Consider the following 15,117-nt stretch of genomic DNA (forward strand, 5'->3'; position numbering starts at 1 on the left):
CTCATTTTCTTTGCTAAATAATTTCACTTTCTACATGAAGAGAATTGTAATGGTAACTACTCATCTCACTGCATTTCTCTGTCTTCTAAGAGACAGGTAGCGTGGAACTTAAGTGCTGCTTTGTTCTTCAGCACGAGTATGAAAAAATAAAAGCTGTGGCCGCTGCATCTCTCACGTAGCACTGCAGTGTGCAGGGAACTGCCAGTGTTTGCAGTAAGATGGGTCCCTAGGGGGAGAGGGATGCACTCTGACATGATAGCCATCCAGTTTGCCACCTCTGCTACCCTGTGCATTTCATTTGATGTGCTGGTTGAACTGAAACTCCGGTGTTGATATCGCAGCATGGCAACTGTGAACGCTTGTCTGGGGGTGGAAGGAAGGGTTTCACCTCTTGCAGGTCCATCCTTTGATTTATCCTGGAGCTATGTTAAATACTGACCTGTAAGTTCACCCAGTAAAGCAGGTGGCAACTAGCTTACGCTGAAGGTGTTGTAGTTGCTTTATATTTTCAAACACACAAAGGTTGGAGACCGATATTGTGATAATAAAAGTATATGTCAGACTTCATAGCTGTTCTTTATGTTCTGCTGATCTATATGGCAGAGGATCCAGTTCTGTTGGTTTTGACACAAGTACGTGGTTTTCTGTAGCTGTGGGACTAGTTCTGTTCTTAGTTGCCATTTACTACTTTTAGCAGAACTGGAAAAATATGTGCTCCTCTAATAATGATTTGACAGAGGTTTTCTTTGAAAAGTATGGCATATATGAGACTGAGAAGATCTCACTGTGATGCACTATATCATCTTGGGCTTGTAGTGTATACGTTTAGAAGAGCAGATGACATCTTTATTTCTGTCATGTTCTGCAAGTCGCTGGCTGCGCTAAGAATGAAGATGTAGTATGTGAATTGCTCTGTCATCGGTTCACACAGGCTTCAGTGGCGCATGTTTCTTTTCTGGTTGTCTGCAGAATTCTGTCCATCACAGAAGCTTTGTAATGCAGAGCAGTTGTAAAAAGGGACTGGAGATTTCACCTTAAGTAATAATCTAAATTACCAGAATTATGCTGGTATGTCACCAGCTGATGGAGACAGTTTTAACTTCAGAATGTCTGGCTCTGCTCCTGTCAGAGTAAGGACCATCCATGGGTGGGTGGGATGATAGTAAAGCGCAGGGGCAGAGTAACACTTACAAGCTCTTGTCATTACCCCAGTCAAGTTTGCCATGTAGATAGTGTTCAAATTAATAATTTTCCAATTTCAGTGACTTGACTAGCATGCTGGGATGTAGCCTTTTTCTATAGCTGATGTTTTATTGTTTGGTATAGTTACTGAATAACACTTTCCCTTGAAGAAGTAAAGCTATCTAGATTATATCCCTAGGAAGGAAGCATCAATATGTTACAATATTTGCTATTTTTATACTTGACATTTTTGAAGTCTTCTTTCCCAGGAAAGGTTGCGTACACAATTTTTGTAACCTGTAACTAAAAGGAAAGGACTTTATTATAGTGCAACTAAGGAAAATGACAAAATATTTTAAGTTTCTACTTAGTTATATATTTAAGGCATGACTTCTTGGCTGCCAGAGTTAATTTTATAGCTAGGTAGTTGAGCTAGAGTTCTGAAGGTCCAGGTAAAAAATGTCATATATACTAAATTGTAGCGAAGTGTTCTTCCTGATATTTAGTTTGCATGTGAAAATATTGGAGATGATTCACGGAAAGCAAAAATGACAATTGAATTCAGAAGGTCATAGACCTCTTCAAGGTAACTAATACTTTTTTTTTTTTTTAAACTTGAGTATGTTCAGGCCCGTGCACACACACCCACACCCCACTCTCTGGAGTTAGAAGGTGAGCAGGTTTTAAATGTTTCAAGTAGCAGATGTGCATGTATGCTGCTGCTCCATCTTTCCCTGATACATTTAGAGCATCTCTTATATATCGCATTTGGAGGAACACTCAAAGCCTTAATGGTAGCTGTGTAAATCCAGATCATTTTTTAAATGTGGTATGAATTGGTGGTGACTTTGGGGTAGAAACCTGATTCTTAGCAGAAAATGTACTTCATAAAAATGAAATACTGGATAAATGACCTATTTTATATTAAAAGTGATGTTAGTGCAACTCTTCTAACATTTGTGAGAGAGATTCCTGGAGTCGTGAAGAAGAGAAAATTATCTTGAGAGAAGGAGAAATAGAAATAACTTCTTTCGGAGTGATAAATGACAAAGCGTTACTGCCTTTTTTTTTTTTAATATATATATTTTTTATTGTTAGTGTTTGCAGTCAAAGCCCACAAACAGTTTCTGCTTTTAGCCACTGTATTCTAAGAGGTTTCTTTCTGGAATTTGGAAGCTTTTACCCAAAAGACTCTTTTGGCATTTTAGATGCGGTTAAAATGCATAGACACCTTTTTTCAAAAGTGGTGGTAACAGCTATTTCCAAGCATAATCTTATTTAAGCCAATAGTTCTTCTGAAGAAATGGGTGAACTAAAGTTGTAGGTAGAATGGTGTTGAGTCACATTTGACAGGAGATACAGCAGCATGCTTATGCTTCTTGGTTTCTTTTTCATCCTTAAGACTAGCAGAGGAAAGAAGTTCTTTCAGATCTCATCACTGTATTTCTTTCCCATAGTGTTAAGATTTTTAACAATGAAGGGGCACTGTTGGGTAAAGTTATGAAACCCTTCGTGTTCTACCATGCATTTATTTATATGTGAAAAGTTTGTTTATTTGTAAGAATTTCCGAATAAATCTGGTGTTTGCTGGCTTTTACTGTGTGTTGAATTTTTAACCATTTTTCATGTTTGACTGTGCTGACACACAGACATACAGGCATCCTATTCGTATAACAAAATATTAATCACCAGTTGTTTTACTCTGGTTGTGTAATTTCTTACAGTAGAGACGGCATACAAAACCATTTTTAGACCCCCTCCCCCCCCCCAAAAAAAAAGAAAGCTTTATCTGAACAAATATGTTAGTCTAGCTACAGACTTGCTCATCTCCCAAAACATGGTACAGAAAGAATAAAACTCCTCAGACTTGCAGCAGTTTAAAGTCAGTCCAATTTTAACATAAAACAGAAGGCTTTATTGCTTTTCCAGGTTGCTTTGAACTCCATTTATCATGGTAAGCTAAATTAGCTTATGTTAAACAAGAGTGCTAAATGGATGAGTAAACGTATGTAAGTTATAAGCTTTAAGTGTAGAGGGAACTGTAATGTTATTGTTCTAGATGTTCGCAGTAGGTAGGCCAAAAAATAACTACTGTTGAAGGATGACAAACTTTGATTATGTTATAAGAGCTAATAAAACTTTTTTTTTAATTATCTACCAGGTCTTTCTACTTTTATTTTTCTCAGAGAGATATTTCATTGGAACTAATACTCCGTTTGTAAAACAAATAATGGATGTTTCAAAAACATACTGATTTTGTACACTTTGTCTTATAATTCTAGATGAAACCCACTAGAAGCTATACTAATGATTAAAATAAATATTGCTATCTTCATGGAGAGAAAAATAAGAGATAAAATACCTTCCTATATACTTTTCTTATTTTATATTTGCCAAGCTGAGTTTCAGTAACAAAAGGCAGGGTAACAGAATACCAAGTGTACAAATATTCAAGTAATAAAATGGGTTTAATTATCAGAATTAATTACGAATGTTTCATATGAAGGCCTTGCGGTAATGATGATTAACAGAGACGATCTATTTTTAATACTGAAATGCTTATATCATCTTAAGCCATTTCTTGATGGTCTTTATTTGTATCAGCTTTAGAAGTCTTGAGATTTCGGTTTGTGTAACTGCGCTGTATATGGTTAGATGTGAACACTAAGTATGAGTGTTCTTTTTAATTGCATTTAATAGAGTGAACCAGCAGAATGATAACTTAAGAATAGCTTCTAATCATGGAATGTCTGAGTCTATAATGGGAGAAATAATAATCTTTAAAATCCAAACACTATTACGCTTATTTTACATTTGTCTTTCATCTTAGATGCCTGAAAGTTTAGGTGCTAGCTGAGATGGGGCAAAAGTTCTACTGCTTGCTTAGACAGTGAGGTGGCCTTCAAGGAAGGATGAAGAAGGGAGTATATTTGCTCTATGTGACGGTGACACACTTTCAAATCAATTTGAAAACTTTTACAAGGAAACGTACACAAGAAGTGATAAACACTTGGACCCAAATGATGGTTTGTGTAGTAGTAGTGTTTCCAGTTTGGTTCCAGTGGCAGCATTTCTCACTTTTCAGTTCACCTAGTGGACTTAAGGGGTGTTCTTAATAGCTTGGGACTGTTGTGAGAGTTGGAGCACTTGATTTCTGAACCATTATAAAAACTGTTGTGCTCTATTCCGAAAAGATTGTCGTTAATGACATTGTAGTGAGATCTGTAATCCAGTGGCTGGTTGAGCTCATGCCGATCGGGACAGGTGTATGATGATCAGTTTTGCACGGATCTGGAAAGGAGAAAGCTTTCCTTCCCTTTCCAAATGTTAAAACTTGGAGAAGGATTAGCAAAGGACTAAGGCGTAAGATTTGCTGTCCTCCCTGTCCTTTAAGGAGCAAATGGTACGTCCATAATTTCCTAGACTTCTAATCCATAATTCTGCAAGATGTACAAAGGTTATCTTTAATGCTCCATTTCCTAATTATTTTGTCATTTTCATTGGTCAGTGGTTCATGGTCAGTTGCCAAAGCAAAAGGCTAAAGCTGCTATGAAAATATTTCTTTCATCTCTACTTTGTATTCAGTGGGATTCTCCTTGAGACTTGAAGTTATTTTCATAAACATCTGCCAGAAACTTACATAGTAGTTAGTCTCCCTCCCTAGCACCTTTATTCTTAGGCTACAGATACGAAAAATGGAATTACTGCCTGAATTAGTAGTCTTTTATGCCTTCCAAGTATCTGTGTAGCTGTTGCAATGCCAGAAGAGAATAGCTTGTTTGAAGTAGGGCCATCCCAAACCTATTGCAAAGGTATGATTTTACTTGTTTTCTTTTGTGTACTTGAACTAACCTGGAATCATTTTCATCCTCTATACTTGGGGTGCCCTCAGTATCAATTATTCAAATTAGTCCGAACTTGAAATCTTTTTATTGTCTCTAATTCAGGGTTTTATCTGTTGCATGATAGGCTTTTTTTAAGCAGTCCTTTTTCACTCTTAAACTTATTTCTGCTGAAATCCACCAGCAATTTCATCAGCTACTCTCCTATTGTACCTAAGAAGGATAACTTTTAGAAAGTTTCTTAAGAGAACAGTAGAAATAATGCTATTAATGATATCATTTAAACGCACTAGTTCTTAAAAAATACAGTGCCTTAGGTTGCTAAAAATGTTTAAGGCACGTTAGTAGCATCAGAGGCAGCTCACAACTTAAGTGTTTACAGTGGCCTAGGAGACTTCTGGCACTTACAATTGCCTTTGGTTGCGCTTCTAACATTTACAGTATGTTGCCCTTAGAAAGATTCAAGTGCTGTATAGCCATATCACACTGCATCCTGGCTACGATATATTATTTCCATGCATTTTGTCCTAGCTTATAATGTATTGTGTATAACTTGCATTTTAATGTATATTTAGATAGAAGTAAATAGTGATAGATGGCAATAGATACAATAAATATGTATGGCTTTCTTCTTATAGCATTGTGTTTCTGCTCCCTTACTTTGGGTTTTCTAACTCCCTGGATAACTGAGAAGATTGAATGTGATTGGGTGAGTAAGGTCAGATTTAGGTAAGGGCAGGTCTTCAGAACTTAATCAATGATCAGTTGAAGCAGTTGATTATCAATTCTGTGATTATGTTTTAAGGAGGAGGCATGCACTTCAAATTCAGTTTGTTCCATGCTGATGTCGTTATAAGTCACCTGGAATCCTTTCTCAACCATGTTAGTCACAAATGGTAGTCGTGTTCGATTACTTTATTCCAATCAAAGCAGGGGTTGCGATCTGTGTGTGTGTATGTAAAGCTGTTCATCTCAAAGAAGGAAGGGAAGAGTGTTTAGAGAAGGGAAGCCCTTTCACACTCAGGCTTACTTTATAGCAAGAAAGGTAAAGTAATCAGTTGGCAGTTTTTCATCAGGAGCTGATGAACCATTAACTTCTTTTTCCTTTTGATGCTGCACAATTGTGCTCATTAGAAGAAGAATGAACTATTTTGGTCTGTTATGGTAGTTCTGCCTTTAGGGAGTTTGTATTGTTTCACTGCTTTTTTCATAGATAGAAGGATACCTGTTTTCCTATTACAACATCAGATCTTTTTGTCAAGAAACACTATTAACTGTGTATCATGTTAGGATTTTTGAGTCTCTTTGAGACAAGAAGAAGGTGAAATAGTGAAGGAAATAGTGTAGAGACCAGCTTCAGCTATGGTGGAATGTGTCACATGCACTGTACAAAGTGAGGAACACCTACTCTTACATAAAGTAAACAGGCAGGAAGACGGAGAAGACTTGAGAGACCAGGAGAACAACCAAGGTAAGACACGTGGGAGATCTCAATGAAGTAGTACTTAGCCAAGTGCTATTTTGGTAGAACTGCACTTAATCTAGGAGCAGTTAGCTGATAAGGTGAGTGTGGGAGGTTGATAAACCAGTAAAGCTCTTAAACTTTGCTTGGTGAATCTTACTGTCACAGAACTGTTAATTTACTTGTGAGGGTAGTGTTAATAAGATTGAGCGAAGAATTCAACTTCTGCTCCAATCAGCAGTCATTCTGCTAGCAGCGCTGTTAAGATATGCCTCATAGTCCCCTTCAAATAAACTTTATTTTAAAATACATTTTGATGATTGTCGTCTTATTGCTTAAAGATAGCATTTTTATTAGAAGGGGGTGAAGGTTACTGGAAGTTATAGAGATAGATACTGTTACCTCTGCAGAAAGATGTGTTTTCAGATATCTTGCCCTTCTCTACCAAGAAGTACCTGTGTTGCAGAATGCTGATGGAACTGTTCTTCAGTTGAATAAAATGTGGAGTCATCTGTCCACATTTCCTCATCTGTCAGGCAGATGTAGCAGTTAAGTTGGGATGACTTTTTCCATGTAAGACCGCAGATGGTCTCCCCTCGCCCTTAGTCTCTTTGGTCACGAAGGCCTACTAGAAATGAGTCAAACTGCACCAGTCTCTCAAACGGGCAAAATGCAACTTGCTCTTCTGTGCTGCCTGAAATAGTGGTTTTGAATCCTATGGAGTACCTTGTTTCAGACAACATCAGTGATAGTTTCTTGCGCTATGGCTTTCTCTCTCTTCCTCGCCCTCTTCCCAGCGATAAAGTTAGTATTTAAAGGCTGCTTGACCTAATACAAAGAAGTTAATATCCTAGCATCTGGAAGAATTACACGCTGGAGAATTTTGTTTTTGGTTGGTGGGCGTGTGGGTTTTTTGGGGTGGGGGGGATTCCCTCCTCCCCACTGTTGCTGGCTGTGGTGATGACCACAGCAATGACAGAGGGAAGGAAGGGGACTGAGGGGTTCAGGGAACGTTTCAAGGAAAAAGACACCTTCTGTCTTCCTCAGCTTTTCCCCACAGGCAAGGCAATGGTAGTAGGCATGCTACCCTAAGAGGGTGTTTGCCTACCACAGCGCTGGTTGGAGGGGAGGGCAAGGTATCTCGAAGAACAAGGGGATTGAAAGACCAAAAGGGGGAGGTGGGCCTTTTTAGGAGGAGGAGATGACAGAAGTTCCCGAGTTATTCACTATTCACATCTCAGCTAGGTCCTGAGAAAATTAAGAAATGTTATCAGCTAGATTTGGACAAAAGAATACTGTGAATAGTGTCATGCCAAATTTGTTGTTGAAGTGAATTTGGAAAGGGAGGGAGGAAAAAAATTCCTTACAGCACAAAAACTTAAGGGTGTAAGAATATTCTCATGTTCTGTTCCCAAACATAGAAATTCATAGATATTTACGAAAACTGTGTTGACTGCACGTGTTTGGAAGGTGGGTTGTGGCAGGTGAGCTTCTCTTTTGTATATACTGGTGGCACTTTCATGCCCTTCAAATGAGAGGGGGAGTCCTGTCTTTGCTCAGGTGCGTTTGTACTGAGTGTATATCTTTCAAATAGTATTTGGATTACTATCAAATTCACTGATCAAAGCATTTGCAAATATTTGACACAGTAGGTCACACACTTAAGTGTTTTGTTTATGAAATTGTAGATCTAAATGTTGTGTATCTTTTTGTCTTTATAGTGATGAAGCAACCATTATCTCGGGGACAAAGCTTGCTAAACAAGTCCTGAAAGAAGTTCAAAGGGATGTAGAATCATGGATATCCCTTGGAAACAGGAGGCCTCATCTCACTGTCATATTAGTAGGAGACAATCCAGCTAGTCATATCTATGTCAGAAATAAGATAAAAGCAGCTGCAGCTGTAGGTATGTATTACATAATAAAAATGTTTCCACGTTAAGCCCAATATATTTTTATTAAACAAAAAAATGGTGGAGGGACCCTTTGTATCTTCCTTTCACTTTGCACTGTGTTCTTCCTCACCATTCCAGATGAACATAAAGTGAAAAAGTTGCAATGATGTGCAAAGAAAGTAGTTTTTGTGGCACAGGAATGGTAGGCCTCAGTTTTGATTCTATGCCTTGAAATGTTAAGAAACGGTTTGCATCGTTAGCCTTAGAACCTGGAAAGTAAAAAGTAACACAACAGAAGTGGTTTTTGACGTATAAATATCTAGCTGGTTTTGAAAGGCTAAGTGAATAAAGACAGTTGGAGGGAAATTATATATATATGAGTTTTTAGTTATTGTCTTTGCGAGACACTGATGATTTTCAAATGTGAAATACATGCTTAGGAGCTCTACCTTCTCAGCACCCGTTATCTTCCTTCTTTTATGTGGTTCTTCGGTCCACTTCCAACCATAGTAACAAATCCTAATATCCTGGAATTGACGGCAACAAAGATGACATGCTAACCACTCTTACAGAAGGAAAAATTGAGAAGAGTATCTTTCTCCATAACCTGAATCATGAATTTCTGATGTGTATCTGCAGTATTTCCTGGAATTTGTCCTGTTGAATGCTTTCTGCCCATATTAAAGCCAGGCAAGCCAATCCAAAACTGAGGTGTCACGGTTCTACATACAAAGGGCATGATTTCAGGCATAATGAAATCAAGTAGCAAATGCAAATAACTGATTACCCTGGGTAAAGCTCAGTCACTACAGTATCCTGTGTCCACTCTAAACAGTATCCTAGCTTAAACAGGAACCTTGAATTTCATTGCTGTCAGTGGAACTGCAGTCTTGTCTAGTGACTTGAAAAATTATCGACTCTAGTAATGGGTTTTGTCTTGCAGGAGAAATGAAGTCATCATATAGAGTGGCAGTATTGTTAGTGTAGCTTGATCTGTTTGGGTTTGTTCATAATTCTCAAGAGCATATTTGTAGAAAAGTTATTGTATGCCTTATTTCCAAATACTTATAAATTGCAATTTAATATTGGAGCTACTGTGTCAAACCATTGGTTTTTTTCCTGTATGTTTCACTGTAAGATTATAGTTGACATCTAAAAAATAATGTTAAAGATCAGACAGCGACAGTGGAATTTTTGGAAGTCCTCCATTCTTAGTTAAGGCAGTTGTTGAGCGTCTGATACGTTTTTAGACGAAATGAGTAAACTCACCTGAGATAGATATTCTGATACTAATATCAGTGTTTTCTGTTTTTGTTTATTATCAGGCATTTCTAGTGAGATCATACTGAGGCCTAAAGACATTTCTCAGGAAGAACTCTTAGATATGACAGTCAAACTCAACAAAGATTCAATGGTTAGTGGTTTATTAGTTCAGCTACCTCTCCCAGGTAGGTGCTGTCTCTTATCCTGCTCTTCAAATATGGACAATTTAAGAGGAGATGTTTGACAGAATTTTTGATTGTGAGCGTATCTTAGTTACATGAGGAGCTCTTGAAAGCCCGTATTCATAATGAAGGATGAGTCATTGAAACGACGCATTTTTATTGCATACTAGTTCACAGTTCTTATTAAACAAAAAGTGAAGTAAATAATGGGGATCAACAACGTTGCCTTTTTTTAAAAAAAATTCAGTCAAAATGCTATTGCAAGGATTACTTTTCCCTCTTTGCCACTTTACGCAGTTTACTTCTTGGTTTTTTTTCTAATATGTTGCACTTATTTGCCTTATTTCTTGAGACCTTTGGCCGTATCTTCATCCGCTATAGCGTGCCAAGTATACTATCCAGCAGATGATGCTACTGCCCTTCTCACAGTGGTTCTAGCTTTCCCCTCAAATATCTGTTGGTATTTTCTGTGCCTTCTCTAATGTTCCAGATGAGCTCTGTGCTAAAGTTCTAAAAGCCCCTACCATATTCCTGTTTATTAACCCCCCTGCCTCTCGCAGTTTGTAGTAAAAACTCGCTTATCTGATCCGTATAAACCACTAGGCAGTAGCTGGAAAGCTGGAATTTGGCAATGATTAAACTTAAAACTTTTCATCTAAATCTAAATCAATTCAGTTCAACTAGTGTAAGGTTCCTAATAGAGATGTACCTAACTTACTAGATTCATTGTAATAAATTGACTGGCATGTGGGATTTCCCCTATCTCTTTATTTCCAAGTGTTATCTGCTGTCATATATTTAGACTGTCGGCCCTGAAGTGCAGGAACCATGTTTGGCATATGTAGGCAAGATTTCTAGCAGTAGCTGCAACCCCAGGGGTGGTTGTTCTAGAAATAATGATTATGACGCGGAGGATTTGTTTCTGATCAGCTTTTGATCAGGTCTTCATTTCTGCTCTTACTACTGGTCTTGTTCTTTGCTTTCAGGTAGTTCTCGCTGCCTTTATTTCCTACTTGCAGAACATGAAGAAATGTGGCAGGTACTGAGTGTTAAGGAAGAGAAGGATGTGTTTTATTCGGATTTGTAATAAATTAGGCATTTGTGGTTAGAAAGTTTTGTACTTTGTATTATACAAACACTAGATGTTGATAATCCCCAAATTTACTTACCTGCGGGAGTAAGTCGGCCACAAGATGGAAGTATAATGCAGGTATGGAGAACAAAGTTTTGGACACCTAGTGATGAACTCTGGGTGTTACCTGAATGTGCTTTGGTTGTTTAGTTTGAAGAAACATCTCTTCCAGTAAGCACAGAGGAAGGGATTTGGGTTTTTTAATTAAATTTTCGTAAATATTAACAACTGACAAAAAAGACTTACCGCTGGCAGCCTAGGGATTGGACATTCCTCTCTTGAGTGAAGCATAGGAAACAAACTTGTCTTCTGGACTCCTCATCCACTGGTATGTTCCCCGTAAATGGAGGGTGCAATATGTCACTTGACTTAGGCTGATATTGTGAAAAATTGCTTGATACCACTTGCAGAAATGCTTCCTTTATGTTGTTGTTGTGTTTTTGTTTGTTCGAAGTGGCTATCAGTTCATTGCAATCTTCTCTTGAGTCTTCTGCTTTCGTTCTGCACAATGATACATAATTTAACAGTGGACTTAAGCCTTGACATTTAGTGAACTTAAACCTGTTTAACATTTCAACAAAAACAATTTGAAGGTGATGGTAGATGTCTGTTCAGCTGTCTAATGCTAGTACACTTAAGTAGTTTAAGCCCTATTGTAACTGGTTGAACATCCCTCTCGAGCTACAGTACCTTGCTCGCAGTAACTACATTAAGAATAATTGGTCTTCCTCTAAGCTGTAGAACTTGCCAGTGTGAGGCTTGGTTATTGCTTACCTTCGGAAAACCTTTACTGTAGTTTAGTCAACGGTAGAACTGCTTCAGTGTTATATGTCTGTATAGATATTTGTTAAGGCTAAATACGCAAGCCATTTTTAAGAATAAAGGCTTTTTTTACGGTGGATGTCAGATATAACTTTGAGTACTGAGAGGTTTTTTTGTTTGGTGCTTCTGTTTGTTTGGGGTTTTTTTTCCTCCCCTGAAATGCCATGTTCTCCCAAAGAAACTTTTAGAGATGGAAGCACAGAAGACTGTTAGTTCCTTTCCCAAAATCAATTTAACTTGCATTGAAATGGTAGGAGACAAAGCCTAGAAGTTGTAGACACTAGATCAGCAATGGCTGCTGTTGGTTGGTTGGTTGGCTTTTGTTTTTTATTGTTTTGAGGAGGGGATTAAACAACACACAGATGTGGCTTCTGATCAACATTAGGTTAAAATAGAAGTAGTAAGTGGCTTTGTTCTCTCTTACTTCTGTGAGTTGGAACAACTTAACTTTGAGGTTTATCATCTTTGCCTGAGCAAGACTTGCTTTCTGTGCACCTTGTGAGTGCGTCACTTCTGATGTGGTGATGGTTTGGTGGACAGTTTCTTGTGTCTTTTAAAGCTGTTTGGAGTATGGCTATGAAATGTTACATATTACTTTGAGTTAGAATGCCAGAAACTTAACGTTTCCTTGGAGGTCAGCAGCCATGACATGTGAGACAACTGCATGTGAACAAAATGCCTCTCTGTTGTAAAGGACTGTGCTAACTGAAGGTCAGCCTTATCTGGTGCAACTGAGTGTGTCATTATAGCGGGGTTGCAGTACAGCTTCTAAAAAGGGTTTCTAGGGAGCCCATTGCTGCTGCTGAACAGCTCCTTCCTCACTCTGTATTTCTTGATCCATGTTGTATATTTTAGTTGCTAGAACTGTAACTCTTTTGCTCCATATTTTTATTTTCATCCCTCTCTGCTTTTGAAAAGGCACCTTAATTTTTAGCTTATCTATATATGACCCATGTGTGTTCTCTGTAAAGAAGAGTATGACCAGGCGAGCCATCGTGCAAGCTGGGTTAACAATTAGAAGTGTAAAGACAGAAACTTGGTATGGAAGAATAGCTTGGAATGGTTGCAAGTAAATTTGTGTGACGATCTGTAGAGAGAAGGTTAAGTGTGTGAATAGTGTTCTGTGACACGCTAGCATACTTAAAAGATGTCTTTTTCCTCTGGAAAAAAAAATTGAATCGTCTGTAGTCACATGCAAACAAAACCAGAAAAAAACATTTCTGAAGGGAAATAAAATCTACACTTATGTAACACAGTAGTGATTTATAGTGTTAGAACTATTTTTCTTGTATCTTTGTCTCTCCCGTGCCCCGCATTAGTGTTTTATGAGATATCCCGCAGGAGCGGGGAGGGTCCACATCTTCTCTTTTAAACATATTTCCTACAGGTGTTCTTCTGGAATGTCTCTTCACATCACAGTTGTTACACTTGATTTTGTAGCTTGTCAGAGGTAAAATTGGCCAATGCTTATGTTGTTTCATAATGAATATTCATGTTTATGCAGTATAAGCTTTAAGCAGCTGAAGACTTAACCCGTAAAAATAGTGCAAAATATTAACTATGAGAAGTTACACAAATGTGCAAGTGTCACTTAAATCATATTTAGTGTTTTGAGCTCATAAATATCTCACAATTTTATGTGATATCCAAGTTTTCCAGTGAAAAGAGCCATTTTTAAGAATTTGCTAATCAGCGGGCACAAAATGGCTATCTTGGTACAAAATAGAAGCTAAAGGCGAAACCCGTCAAGATATCTCAGCCTAGGGTTTCCTTGCATTTGTTTAAAATTAAGGTCTGAAATGCTTTTTGTGTATGTGTTTTTTTGGGTTGTTTTGGTTTTTGTTTTTTTTTTTTTTTTTTGAGCTACTAGGTTATTAACACTTCCACAATGCAGAAGAAAGTCGAGTGTCTTGTTTAAATATTTACTTTTCATCATTAGTAAGCATCATTCTCAGTGGAGTATCATCCTCTAATATTTTGACTGACACTGTTGTATAAGCAGGGTCACAAACTGAATCATTTAATTTTTGGTGGATGACTTCAGCACAAAGTTGAGGTTGTAAATTAAGGGGTTTTTTTTTAGTTGTTTATTTTAAGTATAGCCTAAGCATAACAAATAATAATAATGATCCTAGTTAGATGAAAGTATTGGGTTCTCCATGTAATGATTTGGATAGCATTGATGACTTTTGACAAGTGAAAGAAAAGTAATAGGAAAGCAATGCATTTTCCAGATCACATAGATGAGCGAACTATTTGTAATGCTATTGCACCTGAAAAGGATGTGGATGGATTTCACGTTATCAACATGGGACGTCTGTGTCTTGATCAGCCTTCTATAATACCTGCCACTGCTGCTGCCGTATGGGAAATTATAAAACGGACAGGTAGGGAAGTGTTTTGAAATGTGGTTTTATGTTTTTTTTATTTAATTTTTTATTATGAAAGCTGAAGGAGAGAGAGAGGCAGATGTAAGTTAACAGATGCAGACTGTCTTAATCTATTGGGCTGATAAAAGAACAAACATTTAGAGGAGTAATTAAATAATAATGAGGCACCAAATAGATTGAGATATTTTGCTAATAATAGAACTATTCATTAAGAAGAGACAGTCATTCACTTAGAGTACTTGGTGAAGCATTTTGCATGATAACTTACTTTGCACTTTTTATAATGTTGGAAGGAGCTTTCTGTAAGACTACTCGTGATTAATTAGCAAATAGATAATTAGAATGTGAAAGTTGTTGATGGGGAAGGGGAAGAAACAAGGACAGAAGTGACACTAAATTTAATTGCATACTAGAAAGGGAAAAAACTGGATACTTCAGATTTTGTAAGTATAATACAGATGCTCCCATTGATAGACTTACGAGCTTCTATTTCCCTTTATGGTCAGCGAGGACAAACTAAGTCTCTCCAAAGGGTGATTCGGATTGCCTATATTAGGTGGCAGTTTTGTTTCTCTACTGTGAAAGCTGAAAGCTGGGTTATGGATTCATTCCGCAAGGTGAGTTTTCAAGTAATGTAGATGTCAGCAATCTGCAAGAGCAAATAATTATATCTTGAGGATTGAGAAGATGAGTTTAGGTATCTCAAAATAGCAGGATACAACTTTGTTTTTATTTCTCTTTTTTTTTTTTTTTTTTTCTATAAGGAATACAAACATTTGGTAAAAATGTTGTTGTAGCTGGAAGATCTAAGAATGTTGGAATGCCTATTTCAATGCTTTTACATACTGATGGAGAGCATGAAAGGCCTGGAGGTAAGTCCAAGAATATTGTCCAGTATGCTAATGCTCCTATATGTGAAACTGTCAAAATAACTCTAAGTAGAGGATT

The 15,117-nt window shown here is 37.4% G+C and overlaps 1 protein-coding gene across 3 annotated transcripts in view; it reads left to right on the forward strand.

The window, feature by feature from the left end:
* The window catches only part of MTHFD2L (methylenetetrahydrofolate dehydrogenase (NADP+ dependent) 2 like), a 37,569-nt gene that overhangs the window by 1,634 nt on the left and 20,818 nt on the right, over window positions 1-15,117 (forward strand). For 2 of the 3 annotated variants that reach the window (XM_068940932.1, XM_009683849.2), the window contains exons 2-5: window positions 8,208-8,392; window positions 9,706-9,828; window positions 14,014-14,166; window positions 14,934-15,041. In XM_068940932.1, the coding sequence (XP_068797033.1) occupies window positions 8,208-8,392; window positions 9,706-9,828; window positions 14,014-14,166; window positions 14,934-15,041 (569 nt within the window). The remainder of the gene's footprint in view (window positions 1-8,207; window positions 8,393-9,705; window positions 9,829-14,013; window positions 14,167-14,933; window positions 15,042-15,117) is intronic. The other variant, XM_068940933.1, reaches the window with a different exon arrangement.

This window comes from Struthio camelus, chromosome 4 (assembly GCF_040807025.1).
Source record: "Struthio camelus isolate bStrCam1 chromosome 4, bStrCam1.hap1, whole genome shotgun sequence".
In the NCBI taxonomy this organism is placed as follows: Eukaryota; Metazoa; Chordata; class Aves; order Struthioniformes; family Struthionidae; genus Struthio; species Struthio camelus.